The sequence below is a fragment of the Coregonus clupeaformis genome, chromosome 25, assembly GCF_020615455.1.
Source record: "Coregonus clupeaformis isolate EN_2021a chromosome 25, ASM2061545v1, whole genome shotgun sequence".
In the NCBI taxonomy this organism is placed as follows: Eukaryota; Metazoa; Chordata; class Actinopteri; order Salmoniformes; family Salmonidae; genus Coregonus; species Coregonus clupeaformis.
Window position 1 is genome coordinate 10,840,456 of NC_059216.1, and position 21,934 is coordinate 10,862,389.

Consider the following 21,934-nt stretch of genomic DNA (forward strand, 5'->3'; position numbering starts at 1 on the left):
AAGTAATAAATACACTATATACACAGCTAAGCCATATGTGCCACATTTCTGTGCTACGCCTGTTCAACCAGCTCTGAGTTGAGGCCATCCAGGTCTCTTATAAGGCTGTGTTCCTCTCCTTGGGGGAGGTTCCCACCTGGTGATGTCTGCTCCTCTCCTGGTAGCCCTGGTTCATAAGCCTGGTTAGGTACAGGAACAGGGTCTGGTTTAGAAACACAACACGGAATTATGAGGACACCTGTAATAATGTTGAATTAAAATCAAGGTCTGTGTGTCTAATGTAGTACCGGGTTAGCGTTGCTGGGGTAAGTAGGCTAAAATATATAACTAGGGAGTGGCATTACAGCTGTAAATACAATGTATTACTAGTCTAGTGTTTGGGTTGGCACTACAGCTGTAAGTACAATGTATTATCAGTCTAGGTTTAGGGGAGTGCAGGGATGCATTATACTAGGAAATAAGTAGAGCCTGGAATGTTCCTGGTAAGGAAAAACTGTTCACTCCACATAAATGATAAGCAGGGCCAGGAGTTTATCCTGAGCACAGGAGCTGATCCCAGGAATAAGGTTGGAGCTGTAAGGGTAGTTCTCCATGAATCCACTAGAGGCCAATACAGACAGTTTCATTGGAATGTTCATTGTAAACTACAGTGCTTCCTTCACTCATTTCATCTAATTTACACTAAACAGAAATATAAACGTAACATGTAAAGTCTTGGTCCCATGTTTCATGAGCTGAAATAAAAAAATCCCAGACATTTTCCATACGCACAAAAATCTTATTTCTCTCAAATTTTGTGCACAAATTTGTTTACATCCCTGTTAGTGAGCGTTTCTCCTTTGCCAAGATAATCCATCCACCTGACAGGTGTGGCATATCAAGAAGCTGATTAAACAGCATGATCATTACATAGGTGTACCTTGTGCTGGGGACAATGAAAGGTCACGTTAAAATGTGCAGTTTTGTCACACAACACAATGACACAGATGTCTCAAGTTTTGAGGGAGCGTGCAATTGGTGTGGAATATTTCTGATTGGCTGGGCCTGGCTCCCCAGTGGGTGGGCCTATGCCCTCCAAGGCCCACCCATGGCTGCACCCCTGTCCAGTCATGTGAAATCCATTGATTAGGGCCTCATTTATTTCTTTTAATTCACTGATTTCCTTCAAATCTTTGAAATTGTTGCATTTATATTTTTGTTCAGTATATTTAATTAGGACAGTGCACTCAGTAAAACTTGCCCTGATTTACCAGAGTCCTGTGGTCTATAAAACCAATAAAAACCACAGTGACTGTCTGAAACACAGTATTTACATCATACACACTAACACATACAGTTACATCTATGTGAGTGCAGTTTTACATTTGACAAACTGATATTTTAATTGATGAGTGTAGTAATACTATTGTAGTAGCCTTGATGTGACAGAGCCATGCCATTCTCAATATGGTCATTTCTGGTTCATTGAAATTTTAATTTTCATGTCAGTCACCTCTCTTCCACTGGTGACCATTTCCATCTTGACATGTGTCATTGGATGTGGACAACTCTGGCACTGCAGAAAGCCAAGGGACCTCTTGGACAATAATTGGTTTCAGACATTATTCTCATGATTGACACCCACATATTACATCAAAGTGGTCACCGAGAAAGATTGAATTCTGTACCTTCCACGCCTCCTCAAGCTCAGGGGTCCATCTCTCTTTGAGAATGGGTTGGACAGCACAGATGAATTCTGCTCCTACATACTGGAAAGAAATCACATCAGAATAGGAAATTATATATCTATTTCAATATCTATAGAAATGCACTGTAACTTTGCTTAACATGCACTGTCAGTGTGTGTGTCTTACGCTGTAGTATTTGGGCGGGGCGTTGTAGCGGTAGTGGCTCCTCCCCAGCTCCACAGCCAGAACCTCCAGTCTCTCCAGCTGGTCCAGTCTGGCAACACTCTTCTCAATAAAGGACATCACTCTGAGAGGAAAGGAACACAGGCCTGGTTATGAAAGACAGCCTGACTGACTAGCATACAGGCATACCTTGAACCATCACCATCACTGATCATACAGCAGACACCTATGTGGTCCAATTCATTTTGTCATCTTTTATCCTCTCTTTCAACAATTGTTCTCCAACATTAAACACTGAAAATGGTTTCATTGCTGCCCACAGGCCTGTCTTTTACATTAAGGAGCACGTTAGGGAGAGTTTTATGCAGAATGATAAATATGTACAAAAGGTTAAATGGGTGCGCTCCCTCTTAGCCTGGCCGCCGGTGAGGACATTTGTACTAATGTCCGTGTGAGTAGTTTGAGGGCCACTTGGCCTTTTCCTGGGAGGATGAGTGCAGAGAGGCTATGTGGAGATGTAGTGTACATATCCCTGTCTGTCTCCTGTAATGCCACTGCAGCCTCCATACCTTTGATTTAAAAAAACAAATCTCACGTACAAGCATTTTTTGGAACAATGTTGTTGAGTTCACAAGACGCAGAGTTCACAAGACACAGAACTCTGTGGCCTTTTGCAAAACAGTAAATGTGTTTTCAAGATGTAGTTGCTTTCTCAAAACATAAAAACATTCATCAAAACTATATTATACTGTCAAAATTGCAAATACATTCATCGAAATAACACAACTACCTGCAAAAAGATTAATGCAACCATACTTATCTCTTGAGTCCAAGCAAACAAAACAGAAAGTTAGTCTGTTTTTAAAAAGCCCAGTAGATCAATACATTTCTTGGCAATCACTAAATCATGATTATCAAAACTGGAAATACAACTATTCAAAGATGCAGAATTATGGGCAATTACTATCCTTTTATGCATAGTTCACCAAACAATTTCAAATACATCAAATCAAGTATTATTATAAAAAATAAGCACTTAGTGTGCAGGATTCATTCATCACAATCCAATTCCACGTATTCAATACAAAGGCTGTTTTGTAGACATTCCATTGTTGCACAGAAACACTATCCACAATAGAAATAAGGAAAGGTGAATACAATGGAGGAACACAAATGATATGAATTATGACTTAGAAGTAACCTAAAGTTACTTAGAAGTAACTTAACTTCATTCTCTGTCATATTGTAAAAAATTATAACAATTAGACAGTCCCCATTGCCTAGAGGGTTTTTCTACCTCAAAAAGCACAAGAAAGAGGATTTCGACACCCACCATCTCAAATTGTTCTGAAATTGTTTCTGTGGTTAGAAACAGATAAGATTAGCATTCCTGCAACATTATTTTGTTGAAATATAATTAGAAATTAAGCTAATTGATTGCACCCAAATTGTCAATTTTCATGTACAGGATTAATATAATATTCAATAAATATAGTACCTAACATCCGATTTGGCTAAACTTTTTTCGAACAATGAGTAAGACATGAGGAATCAAATGAAATGGTCAAAAGCCACCCACGGACGCCCCACACCCCATGCCAATCCCACCCCAACATTGAGTATACAGTATCAGTTATTTATGTCTGACAAGTAGTATGGAGCTGCGGCTCTGATAATTATTTCTTCATCCTATGTAATGTATTCTCAGTTAATTTAGTGATGTTTCTTTTTCCCTGTTCAGAGAAATTAGTCATTGAAGTTGTTAGGTTTATGTCCCATCCTACATCCTGATATTACCAGGTTCTGACCATTAGATGGTGCTGTACCTGCTGTTAGGTGATTTTTTTTATTGATTTTTTAAATCAATGTTAAAGGGGTAGTTCACCCAAATTACGAAATGACATATTGGTTTCCTTTCCACTCTATGTACAAGGTATGGCAGCAACCCATGCTTTGGTTTTGTTTCCCTGTCGACTGATTTCAAATGCTAACTTATTAGCATTTGTGGCACATATCCAATGCAAGTCAACAGTACCTATATTTGCATTTTCGCGCTTCATATCCAAATCATATATAAGTAACATCATTGAGTTACACAATATATTTTTAGATACTTTAGGATGATTTGGACATTTTGGAAAATGATAATATAGGTAACATTGACTTGCATTGGATTTGTGTCACAAATGCTAAAAAGTTAGTATTTGAAACAGTGGCAAGATAAACAAAACCAAAGCATGGGTTACTGTCATACCTTGTACATAAACTGCTTACAGGGTAAGGATACCAATGTCATTTTGTAATTTGAGTGAACTATCCCTAACAGCAGGAACAGCACCATCTAGTGGTCAGAACCTGGAAATATCAGGATGTAGGATAGGACAAATGCAACAACTAGGATGGCTAATTTCTCTGAATGGGAAAAAAAACCCATCACCAAATTCCCTGAGAATACATTACACATAGGATGAAGAAACAATACTTTGAGCTGCAGCTCCATACTTCTTGTCAGACATAGAGAATTTATTCTGTATACTCAATGTTGGGGTGGGATTGGCTTGGGGTGTGAGGGGTCTGTGGGTGGCTTTTGACCATTTCTTTACATTCCTGATGTCTTACTCATTGTTTTAAAAAAGTGTGGTCCAAATCGGATGTTAGGTAATATTTTTATTGAATATTATATGAATCCTATTAATTAAAACGGCCAATTTGGGTGCAATGAATTAGCTTAATTTCTCAGAGATCAAATTATATTTCAACAAAATAATGTTGCATGAATGCTAATCTTATCTGTTTCTAACTACAGAAAGTGTTTCAGAACAATCTGAGATGGTGGGTGTCATGACATGGAACGACCCTAGAGCTTTCCATATATTGTACATGGTATGACACTGATGGGGTGATTTAGAATTTTGTGCAGTAGTATTTATTGATTGCCAGAAACAGAGAGCACAATTGCACACATTTGTCTTTTGATGAAAACAATGTGTTATTGTATTAACTGATGACATTTGTATTTAAAATTTTGCAAAAGGTGGTCTGATGCAAGTCACGTACTAAGGTAAGAAAAAGATCAGAAGTTCTGTAAATGTATTTGAGCATTTGATCATTTCTGTTCTGCTATAGGTACGTTTCAACACAGATCCCAAAATTGCTTGTACGTGATTGAGAAAAACTGTAAGTGGAGACCTCAGGCTCAATTGGGTTTATTGGCCTTTCATGGTGAGAAAAACAAAGAGGCTCAGCATACCCAGTGACACAACAGAATGGAGAAAACACACCATTGGAGAACTGCATATGGAGGATAAGTGTGTTCTTCACTGGCAGCAGATGTGATAATAGCCAGCCAGAGATTGGATATTGTCACGGATTCAGCCGAGGCTGCCCCTCCTCCTTGCTCGTGCAGGCTTCGGCATTCGTCGTCACCGGAGTACTAGCTACTACCGATCCATGTATCTATGTTCGACTTGTTTTGTCTTAATTGGTCACACCTGTTTCTCATCATGTAGTTATGTCTTCCCTATTTAACCCTCTGTCTCACACTGTGTGTTGCGCGTGTTTGTTCATGTTTTGGTAGTCGTTAGTGTGCGGGTTGTTCCCTCCCTGCGTGGAGGTTGTTGTTCATTCATTTTACCTACGAGTAAAGTACGCCTTTTGATTAGCTCTGTGTCCTGCGCCTGACTTCGCCTACCGCATTACACTGACGCCTTGACAGAAACACGCACCATAACATGGAGTCAGCAGGTACAGCAATGCCAGCCGGATCGATGGAGGAACGCGTCCAACAACAAGCGGCCATGATCCAGGCTCTCGGCACCGCTATGGAACGAGTAGTTAATACTATGGAGCGATGGGAGAGAGGAGGTATCCCTATACCTCCTCCAATTACACCACCACCTACACCAATGTCCATCTCTTCACCATCTGGGTCCAGTGGGATTCGGCTCTCGCTCCCGAGGGCATATGACAGTACAGCTGCAGGGTGTCAGGGTTTTCTGCTCCAGATAGAGCTCTACCTGGCAACCATCCACCCGGCTCCCTTGGGATACGAGAGCGTGTCCGCCCTCATCTCCTGTCTGTCCGGTAAAGCGCTGGAGTGGGCCAACGCTGAGTGGGGGGGAATAGACGCCGCAACTGTAAGCTATGCGGAGTATTCGATCATCCACCAGAGGGGAGAGCGGCGGGTGAGCGTCTATTCCACCTCAGACAGGGGAAGAGGAGCGCGCAGGAATTTGCGCTGGACTTTCGGTCTCTGGCTGCCAGCGCAGGATGGAATGAGAGGGCCCTCATTGACCACTACCGTTTAAGGGAGGACGTTCGTCAGGAATTGGCCTGCAGGGACACCAACCTAAACCTGGACCAGCTGGTGGATATGTCAATCCGACTGGATAACCTGTTGGCCACCCGCGGACGTCCGGATCAGGGGCCGTCCATTCCATCCCCCAGCACCTCCGACCCTACCCCTATGGAGCTCAGAGGTGCTGCTATGAGGGAGACCAGTAGAGGGGCCGGCCCCTGCACCAACTGTGGCCGCAGAGGACACACTGCTGGTCAGTGCTGGGGAGGGCCTTCAAGGAGTCGAGGCAGTAGGCAGCGCACTGGTGAACCGTTTCAGGTGAGTAGGCACCCAACTCACCCAGAGCTCCCTGTTGTGCACATGTGTATAAATGTTGTATTTCCCGAGTTTTCTTCTCATTCCCAGTATAAGGAGCTAGTAGATTCAGGCGCAGCTGGGAACTTTATTGATCGTCATTTTACCCGTAGGTTAGGGATTCCTATTGTGCCAGTTGATGTGCCCTTCCCTATACATGCCCTAGATAGTCACCCTTTAGGGTCAGGTCTGATTAGGGAGGTCACAGCGCCACTCTGGATGAAGACGCAGGAGGGGCATGAGGAAATAATTAGTGTATATCTGATTGATTCTCCTGCGTTTCCAGTGGTGTTGGGGCTTCCCTGGTTAACTTCTCATGACCCCACTATTTCATGGCAACAGAGGGCTCTCAAGGGATGGTCAAACCAGTGCTTGGGGAGGTGTATAGGTGTTTCCGTAGGGGCAACTACGGTGGAAAGCCCAAACCAGGTTCCCACTATGCACATTCCGCCTGAATATGCCGATTTGGCTCTCGCCTTCTGTAAAAAGAAGGCGACTCAATTACCACCCCATCGACAGGGGGATTGTGCGATAAACCTCCAGGTAGGCGCTGCGCTTCCCCGGAGTCACGTGTATCCTCTGTCACAGGAGGAGACGGCGGCTATGGAAACATATGTCACCGAATCTCTGAGACAAGGATACATTCAGCCATCCACTTCCTCTGTGTCATCGTGTTTCTTTTTTGTGAAGAAGAAGGATGGTGGCTTACGCCCGTGCATTGACTACTGTGGTCTAAATCAGATCACTGTAAAATACAGCAATCCATTACCTCTGATTGCGAGTATGACGGAGTCATTGCACGGGGCGCGCGTCTTCACGAAATTGGATCTCAGGAGCGTGTACAACCTGGTGCGTATCCGGGAGGGAGATGAGTGGAAGACGGCATTTAGTACCACCTCGGGGCACTATGAGTACCTCGTCATGCCATACGGTTTGATGAATGCTCCTTCAGTCTTCCAATCTTTTGTTGATGAGATTTTCAGGGACCTGAATGGACAGGGTGTAGTGGTGTATATTGATGACATTCTCATATACTCCGCTACACGGGCCGAGCATGTGTCCCTGGTGCGTCAGGTGCTTGGTCGACTGTTGGAGCATGACCTGTATGTGAAGGCGGAGAAATGTCTGTTCTTCCAAGAGTCCATCTCCTTCCTAGGACACCGCCTGTCCGCGTCAGGTGTGGAGATGGAGATTGACCGTATTTCGGCCGTGCGTAATTGGCCGACTCCAACCACGGTGAAGGAGGTGCAGCGATTCTTGGGTTTTGCCAATTACTACCGGAGGTTTATCCGGGGCTTTGGTCAGGTAGCGGCTTCCATTACCTCCTTGCTAAAGGGAGGACCAGTGCGTCTGCAGTTGTCAGCTGAGGCGGACAGGGCTTTTGGGCATCTGAAGGACCTGTTTACTACGGCTCCGGTGCTGGCTCATCCGGATCCTTCCTTGGCCTTCCAGGTTGAGGTGAACGCGTCCGAGGCTGGGATTGGAGCTGTACTGTCTCAGCGCTCGGGCACGCCACCAAAACTCCGCCCCTGTGCTTTCTTTTCTAAGAAGCTCAGTCCGGCGGAGCGCAACTATGATGTGGGGGACCGGGAGCTGATAGCTGTGGTCAAAGCTCAGAAGGTGTGGAGGCATTGGCTTGTGGGGGCTAAACACCCTTTTCTCATTTTGACTGACCATCGTAATCTGGAGTACATCCAGGCGGCGAGGAGGCTGAACCCTCGTCAGGCAAGGTGGGCCATGTTCTTCACTCGTTTTGTGTTTACTCTCACTTACAGACCAGGTTCCCAGAACGCTAAGGCAGACGGCCTGTCCCGTCTGTATGACACAGAGGAGAGGTCCATTGAGCCCACTCCCATACTTCCGGCGTCGTGTCTGGTGGCACCGGTGGTGTGGGAGGTTGACGCGGACATCGAGCGGGCGTTACGTACCGAGCCCACTCCCCCACAGTGTCCAGAGGGTCGGATGTACGTGCCGCTCGAGGTTCGTGATCTTTTGGGCTCACACGTCACCCTCCTGTGGTCATCCTGGCATCGGTCGGACAGTGCACTGTCTTAGTGGGAAGTACTGGTGGCCCACTTTAGCCAAGGACGTGAGAGTTTATGTTTCCTCCTGCTCTGTCTGCGCCCAGTGTAAGGCACCTAGACACCTGCCCAGGGGGAAATTACAACCCCTACCCATTCCACAACGGCCGTGATCCCACCTATCGGTGGATTTTGTGACGGACCTTCCCCCCTCACAAGGGAACGTTGTGGATCGGTTTTCCAAGTCCTGCCGTCTCATTCCTATGCCAGATCTCCCTACAGCCCTACAAACTGCTGAGGCCCTGTTTACACACGTCTTCCAGCACTACGGGGTACCTGAGGATGTTGTGTCGGATCGGGGTCCCCAGTTCACCTCAAGGGTCTGGAGGACATTCATGGAACGTCTGGGGGTCTCGATTAGCCTTACCTCAGGTTTTCACCCCGAGAGTAATGGGCAGGTTGAGAGAGTTAACCAGGATGTGGGTAGGTTTCTGCGGTCCTATTGCCAGGGCCGGCAGGGGGAGTGGTCGGGTTAAATCCCCTGGGCAGAGATGGCCCAAAACTCACTCCGCTACTCCTCTACTAACATTACGCCTTTCCAGTGTGTGTTAGGTTATCAGCCGGTCCTGGCACCATGGCATCAGAGCCAGATCGAGGCTCCTGCGGTGGATGAGTGGTTTCGGTGCTCGGAAGAGACCTGGAACGCTGCTCATGTACACCTGCAGCGGGAAATCAGGCGACAAAAGGCGAGCACCGATCGCCACCGCAGTGAGGCCACGGTGTATGCACCGGGGGACCGGGTCTGGCTCTCGACCCGAAACCTTCCCCTTTGCCTTCCCTGCCGGAAGCTGGGTCGGCGGTTTGTGGGGCCATTTAAAGTCCTGAGGAGATTGAACAAGGTTTGTTATAGGTTACAGCTTCCTATTAATTACCGTATTAACCCCTCGTTCCATGTGTCTCTCCTCAGGCCGGTAGTAGCTGGTCCACTCCAGGAGTCTGAGGTACGGGAGGTTCCTCTGTCCCCACTGGACATTGAGGGGGCACTGGCGTACTCGGTCCGTTCCATCTTGGATTCGAGGCGTCGGGTGGGGGGCCTGCAGTATCTCGTGGAGTGGGAGGGGTACGGTCCGGAGGAACGGTGCTGGGTCCCTAGGAGGGACATCCTCGATCCCTCCATGTTGAGGGATTTCCACCAGAGTCATCCGACTCGCCCTGCCATGCGTCCTCCTGGCCGTCCCAGAGGCCGGGGTCGGCGCACGGCTGGAGCCGCGCGTCAAGGGGGGTGTACTGTCACGGATTCAGCCGAGGCTGCCCCTCCTCTTTGCTCAGGCAGGCTTCGGCGTTCGTCGTCACCAGAGTACTAGCTACTACCGATCCATGTATCTATGTTCGACTTGTTTTGTCTTAATTGGTCACCCCTGTTTCCCATCATGTAGTTATGTCTTCCCTATTTAACCCTCTGTCTCACACTGTATGTTGCGCGTGTTTGTTCATGTTTTGGTTGTCGTTCGTGTGCGGGTTTGTTCCCTCCCTGCGTGGAGGTTGTTGTTCATTCATTTTACCTACGAGTAAAGTACGCCTTTTGATTAGCTCTGTGTCCTGCGCCTGACTTCGCCTACCGCATTACACTGACGCCTTGACAGATATGACAGCTCTTCAGTCTCAGCGAGACAAAAGCTCCCTTGACATTAACACTTATGGGATTATGTGATATTCATTGTGGTTTGGTTTTCATGTTACCGTCGTTTTTCAATCTCATATAGGGACACAAACAGTGTTGACAGATCTTTGAAATAGGAAACTTAAATTCTACAGTATGTCATAAATTCCTTTGTTTCAATAAAATCAGTGATGGTCCATTGTGAGATTTTGACATTTGAAATGTAATAATACCACCCCCTCTGTAGTACAACGGCTGAAGTGTATGGAACTTGAGAGTTGTGCAGTGTAGAGACTTCAACAGAGTGCTGAATGGAGAGCTGGATGAAAGAGGAACCTCACATTGATATCAATGCAGAATTGACAGAAAAAGAGTGACTGACCGTAGGCCGTGTGCCCTCAGCTCCCGGCTGGTCCGTAACCTATCAAGGTCCTCCACGTCTCGGAACAGGAAGAATACATCTTTGCATTCTGGATGGGTCTCAAACAACCTGTTACCAAGACAACAGACATTTGTGAGCCTCCAAGAGCCAGCTTCATAAAGCCTGCCTTAAACCAAACTGACATATTCATGCCCACACCAAAACATCCCTCCGTCCTGCAAGTTCTCCCACTGACTACATAACAGAGTTCAAGCAAGGCTATACATAAGGTCTTGAAAGTAATCCATGATGGTTTTTTTTATAATGCAAGTGTTGAATCAACTGTTGATATTGTGATTTAGTTAAGCCATGCCTGTCTCTATCCTTGTAAATATCTGTCTTCAAGGTGGCATTACAAGTCATCCCATCTGAGCCATCCATGAGATCTGATTGTGCCATTGAGCCCCTTGCAGTTATCAGTCCTGGCTGCGCTCTCATCATCAGTCCTTCCCTGCTGGGCTCTATGTCTACTACGGGCTGCAATCACACACAGCATCAATCCACTCAGTGTCAGGGGTGACCAGTATAGCCTCTTCTCCTTCTCCCCTTACAGAGCTGTAATGAGTTCCCCTGCCTTATCAGACCTAGTCATGTCAGAGTCAAATGGTACATAAGTTCCAAAAGCCCACAATAAGCTCAGATACAGTGCAGGCACAGAATGTGTGTGTGTGTGTTTGTGTGTGCGTGCGTGCGCATTCGTATGTATGTGTATGTGTGCCCCATCCCCCCTCCTCACAGCCTCTACCTCAAACACCTCCAGCTCCAGTTTAACAAGAGATTTAATTCACACTGCAATCCTATCAGGTAGCTATTTCAGCAGACGTGTCTATCTTAACATAGTAATGTAATCACTAAACACAATGCCCTGCTGTGGGCTCCATAATGCATACATCACCATATACGGTACATACCATTAAAGCTCTGTAGGATCTATAGAAACCATGCATTAATTACTTGGCTTTATATTGCTAATTATCTCCTCCCCCCTTCCCATTTTTGTGTTTTTCCTCATCATGTTATGAGGTGGGGTATAAGAGCCTTGCACATACACTTCCATTTCCACCTCTTACTGCCTCTGTGTGAGAGAGAAAATAACCGTGTCATATTCACACTCACAGTTGTATCGCAGCCAACTGCCACTGTCATAAACACTAGGCCCTTGAAAGACAGATGAAAGGAGCAGAGAAGAGGTGTGTGAGAGGTGATTTCAAAATGGGTCTCTGAATGGTTGTTATGTTCTACTTGCATTAACAATAAAATATCTTATGAATTTTGGCTGATGATACAAGTGATACGTTTCAGGGGACTTAAGTTGACACATTCATTACATGGAATTATGTCAAAATTACTAGAACCTTAAAATAATACAATTAATGACAGAAAATAAAAGTAATAATGCAAAAGAAAATAAATAAAACATCTTCATATTCTGGAGATATTCTGCACTGAATGTAGACCTGAATGCATTATATTATAATTCTGTGACTAGGTAAGATGGATGTCAAGCTGAGTGGATTTCCAGAGGAGCCCTATTACGAGCCCTATTGTTATAGGACACAGAATATTCTTCCCCGTGAATGTCGTTCTTAATTTATAGGCACAATGTAATTCATACCACACCTCATTGATGTAAGGGAAATTACCCATGTCTCTGTTGTTCCCACACAGCTACAGAAAACAATAGTTAATGAGCTTCACACCTCAAACTACAGTATATTCAAATCAAATCAAATGTTTTTCGTCACGTGCCTCGTAGACCACAGGTGTAGACTAACAGTGAAATGCTTACTTACGGGCCCTTCCCAACAATGCAGAGAGAAAGAAAATAGAGAAATAATAGAAAAGTAATAACACATAATAATAAATACACAATGAGAAATGATAACTTGGCTATATACAAGGAGTACCAGTACTGAATCCATGTGCAGGGTTATGAGGTAATTGAGATAGATATCTACATATAACTAGGAATAAAGTGACAAGGCAAAAGGATAGATAATTAACAGTAGCAGTAGCGTATGTGATTAGTCCAAAAAAAAGTGAGTGCAAAAAGGGTCAATGCAGATAGTTAAATAGTTAACCAAATAGCTACCCGGACTAACTATTTAGCAGTCTTATGGCTTGGGGGTAGAAGCTGTTCATGGTCCTGTTGGTTCCATACTTGGTTCATCGGTAAAGCTTGCCGTGCGGTAGCAGAGAGAACAGTCTATGACTTGGGTGGCTGGAGGCTTTGACAATTTTTAGGGCCTTCCACTGACACCGTGTCACGGATTCTGCCGAGACTGCCCTTCCTTCTGGCTCGGGCAGGCTTCGGCGTTCGTCGTCACCGGAGTACTAGCTGCTGCCGCTCTGTTATATGTTTCTATGTTCACTTGATTGTTGTCTGTTGTTGCACACCTGTTCCCCATTATGTTAGTTTGTCTGCCTATTTAACCTGTTCACATCCACTGTTTGGTGTGCGTGTTTATTGGATTGTACGAGTGTCATTTTGTGAGCGGGTTTTGCTCCTCCTTTGTTGTTTGGAGGGTTTTTCTTGTATTTCTTTACTACTCAGTAAAGTGGTTCTTCATCTCATTCTGTGTCCTGCGCTTGACTCTGGCCTACCGCATTCCACCGACACTCGTGACAGAAACACGCACCACTATGGAGTCAGCAGGAGCAGCCGGAGTAACCGAGACGATGGAGGAACGAGTCCAACGTCAGGAATTAATGATTCAGACTCTCGGGGTCACCATGGAACGAGTATTCCAGACGATGGAACGATGGGAGAAAGGTGGTATCCCGTCACCATCTCCAACCACTCAACCACCTACAACACTGGTCACCGCTTCGCCATCTGGGTCCAGTGGGATTCGGCTCTCACTCCCGAGGGCATATGACGGAACACCTGCCGGGGTGCCAGGGATTTCTCCTCCAGGTCGAGCTGTACCTGGCCACCATTCACCCGGCGCCCTCAGGATTACGAGAGCGTGTCCGCCCTCATCTCCTGTCTATCGGGGAAGGCGCTGGAATGGGCCAACGCCGAGTGGGGAGGAATAGACGCAAGTACTGTCCGCTACGAGGATTTCACCCGCCGCTTCCGGGCGGTATTCGATCATCCACCAGAGGGGAGGGCGGCGGGTGAACGTCTGTTCCACCTACGACAGGAGATGAGGAGCGCGCAGGAGTTCGCGCTGGAGTTCAGAACTTTAGCAGCCAGCGCGGGATGGAATGAGAAGGCCCTGATCGACCATTATCGCTGCAGCTTAAGGGAGGACATCCATCGGGAGCTGGCCTGCAGGGACACCGATCTCACCCTGGACCAACTGGTGGACATGTCCATCAGGTTGGATAACCTGTTGGCAGCCCACGGACGTTCTGATCAAGGGCCGTCCATTCTATCCCTCAGCACCTCCGAGTCTACCCCCATGGAGCTCGGAGGTGCTGCGGTTAGGGAGACGGGGAGAGGGACCGTCCCCTGCACCAACTGTGGCTGCAGAGGACACACTGCTGGTCGGTGCTGGGGAGGGTCCTCAGGAGGTCGAGCCAGCAGGCAGGGCACTGGTCGACCGTCTCAGGTGAGTAGGCACCCGACTCACCCAGAGCCTCCTGTTGCTAATTTGTGTATAGATATTGTTTTTCCAGAAGTTTCCCCCCATTCCCAGCATAAGGCGCTAGTAGATTCAGGCGCGGCTGGGAATTTTATTGATCGCCAGTATGCTCATAGTTTAGGGATTCCTACTGTGTCTGTTGATAAAACTTTCCCTGTGCACGCTTTAGATAGTCGCCCGTTAGGGTCAGGCATAATCAGGGAGGTCACCACACCACTTCTGATGAGGACGCAGGGGGGTCATGAGGAGAGGATTAGCCTCTACCTGATTTATTTTCCTGCGTATCCTGTGGTGTTGGGACTTCCCTGGTTAACCATTCATGACCCCACGATTTCATGGCAACAGAGGGCTCTTAAGGGATGGTCTGGTCAGTGTTCAGGGAGGTGTGTAGGAGGTTCCTTGGGGGCAACTACGGTGGAGAGTCCAAACCAGGTTTCCACTATGCACATTCCTGCCGAGTATGCCGATTTGGCTATCGCCTTCAGTAAAAAGAGGGCGACTAAATTACCACCTCATCGTCCGGGGGATTGCGCGATAAATCTCCAGGTAGGAGCTGCACTTCCCCGGAGTCACGTGTATCCTTTGTCTCAGGAGGAGAGGGCGGCTATGGAGACATATGTCACCGAGTCTCTGAGACAGGGATACATTCGGCCATCCACTTCACCTGTCTCCTCGAGTTTCTTTTTGTGAAGAAGAAGGATGGTGGTTTACGCCCGTGCATTGATTACCGTGTCTTAAATCAGATTACCATCAAGTACAGCTATCCATTACCCCTGATAGCTAGTATGACGGAATCATTGCACGGGGCACGCTTCTTCACAAAATTGGATCTCAGGAACGCGTACAACCTAGTGCGTATCCGGGAGGGAGATGAGTGGAAGACGACATTTAGTACCACCTCTAGACATTATGAGTATCTTTCATGCCATACGGGTTCCAATCATTTGTGGATGAGATTTTCAGGGACCTGCACGGACAAGGGGTAGTGGTGTATATTGATGACATACTTATATACTCAACTACAAGGGCCGAGCATGTGTCCCTGGTGCGTAAAGTGCTTGAAAGACTGTTAGAGCATGACCTGTATGCTAAGGCAGAGAAATGCCTGTTCTTTCAGGAGTCCATCTCCTTCCTAGGGTACCACATGTCCGCGTCTGGGGTGAGGATGGAGAGTGACCGTGTTTCGGCCGTGCGTAATTGGGTGACTCCAACCACGGTAAAGGAGGTGCAGCGTTTCTTGGGGTTCGCCAACTACTACCGGAGGTTTAGCCGGGGCTTTGGTCAGGTAGTGGCTCCCATTACCTCGTTGCTGAAGGGGGGACCGGTGCGTCTGCGGTGGTTAGCTGAGGCGGACAGGGCTTTTAGTCGCCTGAAGGAGCTGTTTACTTCGGCTCCAGTGCTGGCTCATCCGGATCCCTCCTTGGCCTTCACGGTTGAGGTGGACGCATCCGAGGCTGGGATAGGCGCTGTGCTTTCTCAGCGCTCGGGCACGCCACCCAAGCTCCGCCCCTGTGCTTTCTTTTCGAAGAAGCTCAGCCCGGCAGAGCGCAACTATGATGTGGGGGACCGGGAGTTGTTGGCGGTGGTCAAAGCCCTGAAAGCGTAGAGACATTGGCTTGAGGGGGCTAAACACCCTTTTCTCATTTTGACTGACCACCGCAATCTGGAGTACATCCGAGCGGCGAAGAGGTTAAACCCTCGCCAGGCAAGATGGTCCATGTTTCTAACCCGTTTTGTTTTCACCCTTTCTTACAGGCCGGGCAGAATGCTAAGGCAGATGCTCTGTCCCGACTGTATGACACGGAGGAGAGTTCCGTGTGGCCCACTCCCATACTTTCAGCGTCGTGTCTGGTGGCACCGGTGGTGTGGGAGGTTGACGCGGACATCGAGCAGGCGTTAGGTAGCGAACCCTCTCCTCCCCAGTGTCCAGAGGGTCGTAAGTACGTACCGCTAGAGGTCCGCGATCGTTTGATCTATTGGACTCACACGTCACCCTCCTCTGGTCATCCTGGCATCGGTCGGACAGTGACCTGTCTTAGTGGGAAGTACTGGTGGCCCACCTTAGCCAAGGACGTGAGGGTTTATGTTTCCTCCTGCTCGGTGTGCGCCCAGTGTAAGGCTCCTAGACACCTGCCTAGAGGGAAATTACAACCCCTACCCGTTCCACAAAGACAGTGGTCCCACCTATCGGTGGATTTTATGACTGATCTTCCTCCCTCAAGGGGGAACACAACCATCCTGGTCGTTGTGGATCGGTTTTCTAAGACCTCTCGCTTCCTTCCTCTTTCCGGACTCCCTACGGCCCTACAAACTGCCGAGGCCCTGTTTACACACGTCTTCCGGCACTATGGGGTGCCTGAGGATATAGTGTCTGATCGGGGTTCCCAGTTCACCTCAAGGGAGTGGAGGGCGTTCATGGAACGGTTGGGGATCTCGGTTAGCCTTACCTCAGGTTTTCACCCCGAGAGTAACGGGCAGGTGGAGAGAATTAACCAGGAGGTGGGTAGGTTTCTGAGGTCGTATTGCCAGGACCGGCGAGAGGAGTGGTCGGTTTTCCTACCCTGGGCAGAGATGGCTATAAACTCCAACCGCCACTCCTCAACTGACCTCACACCATTCCAGTGTGTGTTAGATTATCAGCCGGCCCTGGCACCGTGGCATCAGAGCCAGATCGAGGTACCTGTGGTGGACGAGTGGGTTCGGCGCTCGCAGGAGACCTGGGACGCTACACATGAACGCCTGCAGCGGGACATCAGGCGTCAGAAGGCGAGCGCCGACCGCTACCGCAGGGAAGCCCCGGTGTATGCACCGGGGGACCGGGTGTGGCACTCGACCCGAAACCTGCCCCTTCGCCTTCCCTGACGGAAGTTGGGTAGGCGGTTTGTGGGCCCATTTAAAGTCCTGAGGAGATTGAACGAGGTATGTTATAGGTTACAACTTCCTATTAATGATCGTATAACCCCTCGTTCCATGTGTCTCTCCTCAGGCCGGTGGTAGCTGGTCCACTCCAGGAATCTGAGATACGGGAGGTTCCTCCGCCCCCACTGGACATCGAGGGGGCACCGGCGTACTCGGTCCGTTCCATCTTAGATTCGAGGCGTCGGGTAGGGGGCCTGCAGTATCTCGTGGAGTGGGAGGGGTACGGCCGGAGGAGCAGTGCTGGGTTCCTAGGAGATATATCCTCGATCCCTCCTTGTCGAGAGAATTCCATCAGAACCATCCCAATCCCCCCGCACCGCGTCCTCCTGGCAGTCCCCGAGGCCGGTGTCGACGCACGGCTGGGGCCGCGTGTCGGGGGTGGGGGGGTGGTGGGGGGGGGTACTGTCACGGATTCTGCCGATACTGCCCTTCCTTCTGGCTCGGGCAGGCTTCGGCGTTCGTCGTCACCGGAGTACTAGCTGCTGCCGCTCTATGTTATATGTTTCTATGTTCACTTGATTGTTGTCTGTTGTTGCACACCTGTTCCCCATTATGTTAGTTTGTCTGCCTATTTAACCTGTTCACGTCCACTGTTTGGTGTGCGTGTTTATTGGATTGTACGAGTGTCATTTTGTGAGCGGGTTTTGCTCCTCCTTTGTTGTTTGGAGGGTTTTTCTTGTATTTCTTTACTACTCAGTAAAGTGGTTCTTCATCTCATTCTGTGTCCTGCGCTTGACTCTGGCCTACCGCATTCCACCGACACTCGTGACACACCGCCTGGTATAGAGGTCCTGGATGGCAGGAAGCTCGGCACCAGCGATGTACTGGGCCGTACCCACTACCATCTGTAGTGTCTTGAAGTCAGATTCCAAGGAATTGCCATACCAACTTATGATGCAGACAATCAAGATGCTCTCAATGGTGCAGCTGTAGAACCTTTTGAGGATCTGAGAGCCCATGTCAAATCTTTTCAGCCTGCTGAGAAGGAAGAGGCATTGTCGTGCCCTCTTCACTACTGTGTTGGTGTGTGTGGACCATGATAGATCCTTAGTGATGTGGACACCGAGGGACTTGAAGCTCTCGACTCGCTCCACTACAGCCCCGTCGATGTGAATGGGGGAGTGCTCGGCCCTCCGTTTCCTGTAGTCCACGATCAGCTCCTTTGTCTTGCTGACGTTGAGGGAGAGGTTGTTGTCCTGGCACCACACTGCCAGGTCTCTGACCTCCTCACTATGGGCTGTCTCATCGTCGTCGGTGATCAGGCCTACCACCGTCATGTCATCAGCAAACTTAATGATGATGTTGGAGTCGTGCGTGGCCATGCAGTTGTGGGTGAACAGAGAGTACAGGAGGGGACTTGGCACGCACCCCTGAGGGGGCCCCGTGTTGAGGGTCAGCATGGCGGATGTGTTGTTGCCAACCCTCACCACCTGGGGGCAGCCCGTCAGGAAGTCCAGGATCCAGTTGCAGCGGGAGGTGTTCAGTCCCAGGGTCCTTAGCTTAGTGATGAGCTTGGAGGGCAGTCAGGGCACTATGGTGTTGAATGCTGAGCTGTAGTTGATGAACAGCATTCGCACATACAGTGCCTTCAGAAAGTATTCATACCCCTTGACCTGTTCCACATTTTATTGTGTTACTGCCTGAATTCAAAATGGATTAAATATATTTTTTTCTCTTACCCATTTACACACAATACCCCATAATGAAGTGAAAACATGTTTTTATCATTTTTTTCACATTTATTGAAAATGAAATACAGAAATCTCTCATTTACATAATTATTCACATCCCTGAGTCAATACTTTGTAGAAGCACCTTTGGCAGCGATTACAGCTGTGAGATTTTCCTATAGGATTCTGCCTGTGCCTAGCTCTATTCTGTTTATTTTTATCCCAAAAAAGCAAACAAGCATACACATAACATGATGCAGCCACCACCATGCTTAAAAATATGAAGAGTGGTACTTAGTGATGTGTTGTGTTGGATTTGCCCCAAACATAACGCTTTGTATTCAGGATATTCCACATTTTTTGCAGTATTACTTTAGTGCCTTATTGCAAACAGGATGCATGTTTTGGAATATTTTTATGCTGTACAGGCTTCCTTCTTTTCACTCTGTCAATTACAATTAGTATATTGGAGTAACTACAATGTTGTTGATCCATCCTCAGTTTTCTCCTATCACAGCCATTCCACTCTGTAACTGTTTTAAAGTCACCATTGGCCTCATGGTGAAATACCTGAGCAGTTTCCTTCCTCTCTAGCAACAGAGTTAGGAAGGACGCCTGTATCTTTGTAGTGACTGGGTGTATTGATACACCATCCAAATTATAATTAATAACTTCACCATGCTCAAAGGGCTATTCAATGTCGGGTAAAAAATTTTTTGTACCCATCTACCAATAGGTGCCCTTCATCCCTGGTCTTTGTGGTTGAATCTGTGTTTGAAATTCACTGCTCGACCGACCTTACAGATAATTGTATGTGTGGGGTACAGAGATGAGGTAGTCATTAAAAAATCATGTTAAACACTATTATTGCACACAGAGTGAGTCCATGAAACATGTGTGACTTGTTAAGCACATCTTTACTCCTGAACTTATTTAGGCTTGCAATAACAAAGGGGTTGAATACTTATTGACTCAAGACATTTCAGCTTTTCATTTTTTTATTAATTTGTAAACATTTCTCAAAACGTAATTCCACTTTCACGTTATTGGGTATTGTGTACGCCAGTGACACAAAATCTAAATTTAATCCATTTTAAATTCAGGCTGTAACACAACAAAAAGTGGAAAAGGTCAAGGGGTGTGAATACTTTCTAAAGGCACTGTATTGCCTTGATTGGGCTTAAAGCCATCTTCTGTGCCGTGCCTGGAGGTCTCTATCTCTCTCTCTCTCTCTCTATCAACAGCCGTAATGTCAGACTAGCACCAAACTAGGACTGCATACACTATTCATGCAGTTTTTTTCTCTCTGCAAACTATTACATTTCAAAGGCTGGCTATTGTGCTTGTTGATATGTATTTTCTTTGCTTCGAGCGTCTTCGTTTGTCAATAGATATGAAGGGATGGGAAGGGGCCTGGTGCTGTATATTTATCATGTAATATTGAGACATGATGTAGGATGATGGGAGGGAGGAAGGCAACACCCTCCAACCCCTTCATGAAAGTCTTCAAACCACAAGGCAGAGGGATGTGGCAGATGTTAAAGAATAGGACTATGTACTGTACAGTTGCTTGTTTGTGAGCAGAGGTTAGGCACCATGTCACAGTCACATTCAATCATTGAGCCCCGAGAGCCCTCTCTGTTGTGGACTAAATAATGTCTCTCCCTAAAGATGCCTTGAGAGCTTTTTGAATAAGGCAGCACAAGGAGCGCCAACATTTTATTAGGATGATGGGGCTTAGTTCTCATACAATATAACAATTATATATGTGCTGATCCTACATCTTGATCCTACTGTTTCCACAGTCATATGTATTGCAGATATAATTGCAAATAAGACAAATAACTACTGTGTGAATAATGTGAAGTTGTTGGCATATTTTTGTGTTTATAGTCATGAATTATGATGTCAGTCATCATGCAGTCCCTGTGGTCATCAACTGTCTTTGTTCTAGGCAATTCATTCAATCATGTCTGGAATTTAATAGCTCTGTTATTTCAAGTTGAGAGCAATAGTGTTGAAGATAATGTTTTGCCTTTCTATGAGAGGTACCATAAATGTTTATGAAAATATTCAGTCTAATAAAGCAAAAATGTCTAACTTGCTTACAAATAACTAAAACAAAATTAAATCAGAATATCTCACCTGACAAACATAATAATTCCAACTTTTGCAATGTCCTCCTGGATAACTTTCCATGACTCTTTGATCATCTCGATCTGCTCCTTGCTGAGATGCGCAACAGCATCCTCCGTCTTCGTCTCTCCAGCTGTTTTCGGTGCCAGCCCTGATATTGCGCAGCCCATTCTTCTTGCTACAGCAAAATGTACTAAAAAATGGTTAAAACAACACACGAAAAGAAACGTCTGCGCCCCTGGCATATGGTTCAGGTATACGCCTCTTGCGCGTATGGCTGTGTATGTAGTCTACAGCATCCAGCATCCAGGCATGAATGATATTCAGTGACATCCAGAGCGCACGAGCGCTTCATAATAAGAGTTCATTCTCTGTAACCTTGAGGGGTAGGGCACACGTTTTTTCCTGTAACAATCGCCAAAAGCGCAATGTTGACCAGGCCTACTGTAGAAGGCTATGCATATAGATGTAGCCTATTTTCCATGTAGGTGAATGACCATTAAAACTATGTGGAGAGATCTGATTAATCAATGGAATCAAAATGAAGTTGGTTTATAATATTTATATCATTTCTGTCACAATGGCCAATAAATATACTATTTGCCAACAGTGACTGATCTCTATAACCTTGTGTTGCACCCACTGGGAGTCTTCAAAACCTCAGGGCAGCCAGGGACTTGCTATGATGGCATCCGATTCAACCAACCAAGGGCTTGATGATTGGTTGAATCTATCAGGTAGTTGAATCGATCATCACCTAGGTGTTGGTGGTGTGCTGGATCCCAAGGCTACACACCCTGTGGGTCTCCTGGACCAGGATTGAAGAACACTGCATTAAGTCAGTAGTCCTCTAATAAACTATTGGGTTTGATACATCCTGTTTATAAATCTTTCCTGAGAGCAGCATTAGTTGTTCCGTTGTCATGTGTTACTGCTCAAACATTAGGAACAGCATAGGCTACCAAGTCTCTGTTACACTTTTACCGTTGGTCACTATCAGATAATAGATCCTCTGT

At 46.9% G+C, this 21,934-nt stretch overlaps 1 protein-coding gene across 1 annotated transcript; it reads right to left on the reverse strand.

Annotated features, from left to right (window-relative positions):
- Window positions 1-52: 52 nt before the first annotated feature.
- Window positions 53-21,200, reverse strand: LOC121539228 (neuroglobin-like). Its single transcript, XM_041847570.1, has 5 exons — window positions 20,928-21,200; window positions 10,565-10,672; window positions 1,854-1,974; window positions 1,668-1,748; window positions 53-202 (listed from the first exon to the last, which is right to left on the reverse strand). Exons 1-5 carry the CDS (start codon window positions 21,161-21,163, stop codon window positions 98-100), a joined length of 651 nt encoding a protein of 216 aa, XP_041703504.1. The 5' UTR covers window positions 21,164-21,200; the 3' UTR covers window positions 53-97.
- Between the last annotated feature and the right edge of the window lie 734 nt (window positions 21,201-21,934).

Bases quoted from the DNA above. Each gene is read 5' to 3' on its own strand.
- LOC121539228 (XM_041847570.1), bottom strand. From the start codon at position 21,163: ATGCCAGGGGCGCAGACGTTTCTTTTCGTGTGTTGTTTTAACCATTTT. The intron at 1,975-10,564 runs GTCAGTCACTCT...CTTTCCTCTCAG, and splicing joins CTGAGGGCACACGGCCTACG to AGTGATGTCCTTTATTGAGA. The intron at 203-1,667 runs GTACAGAATTCA...TTTCTAAACCAG, and splicing joins AGCTTGAGGAGGCGTGGAAG to ACCCTGTTCCTGTACCTAAC.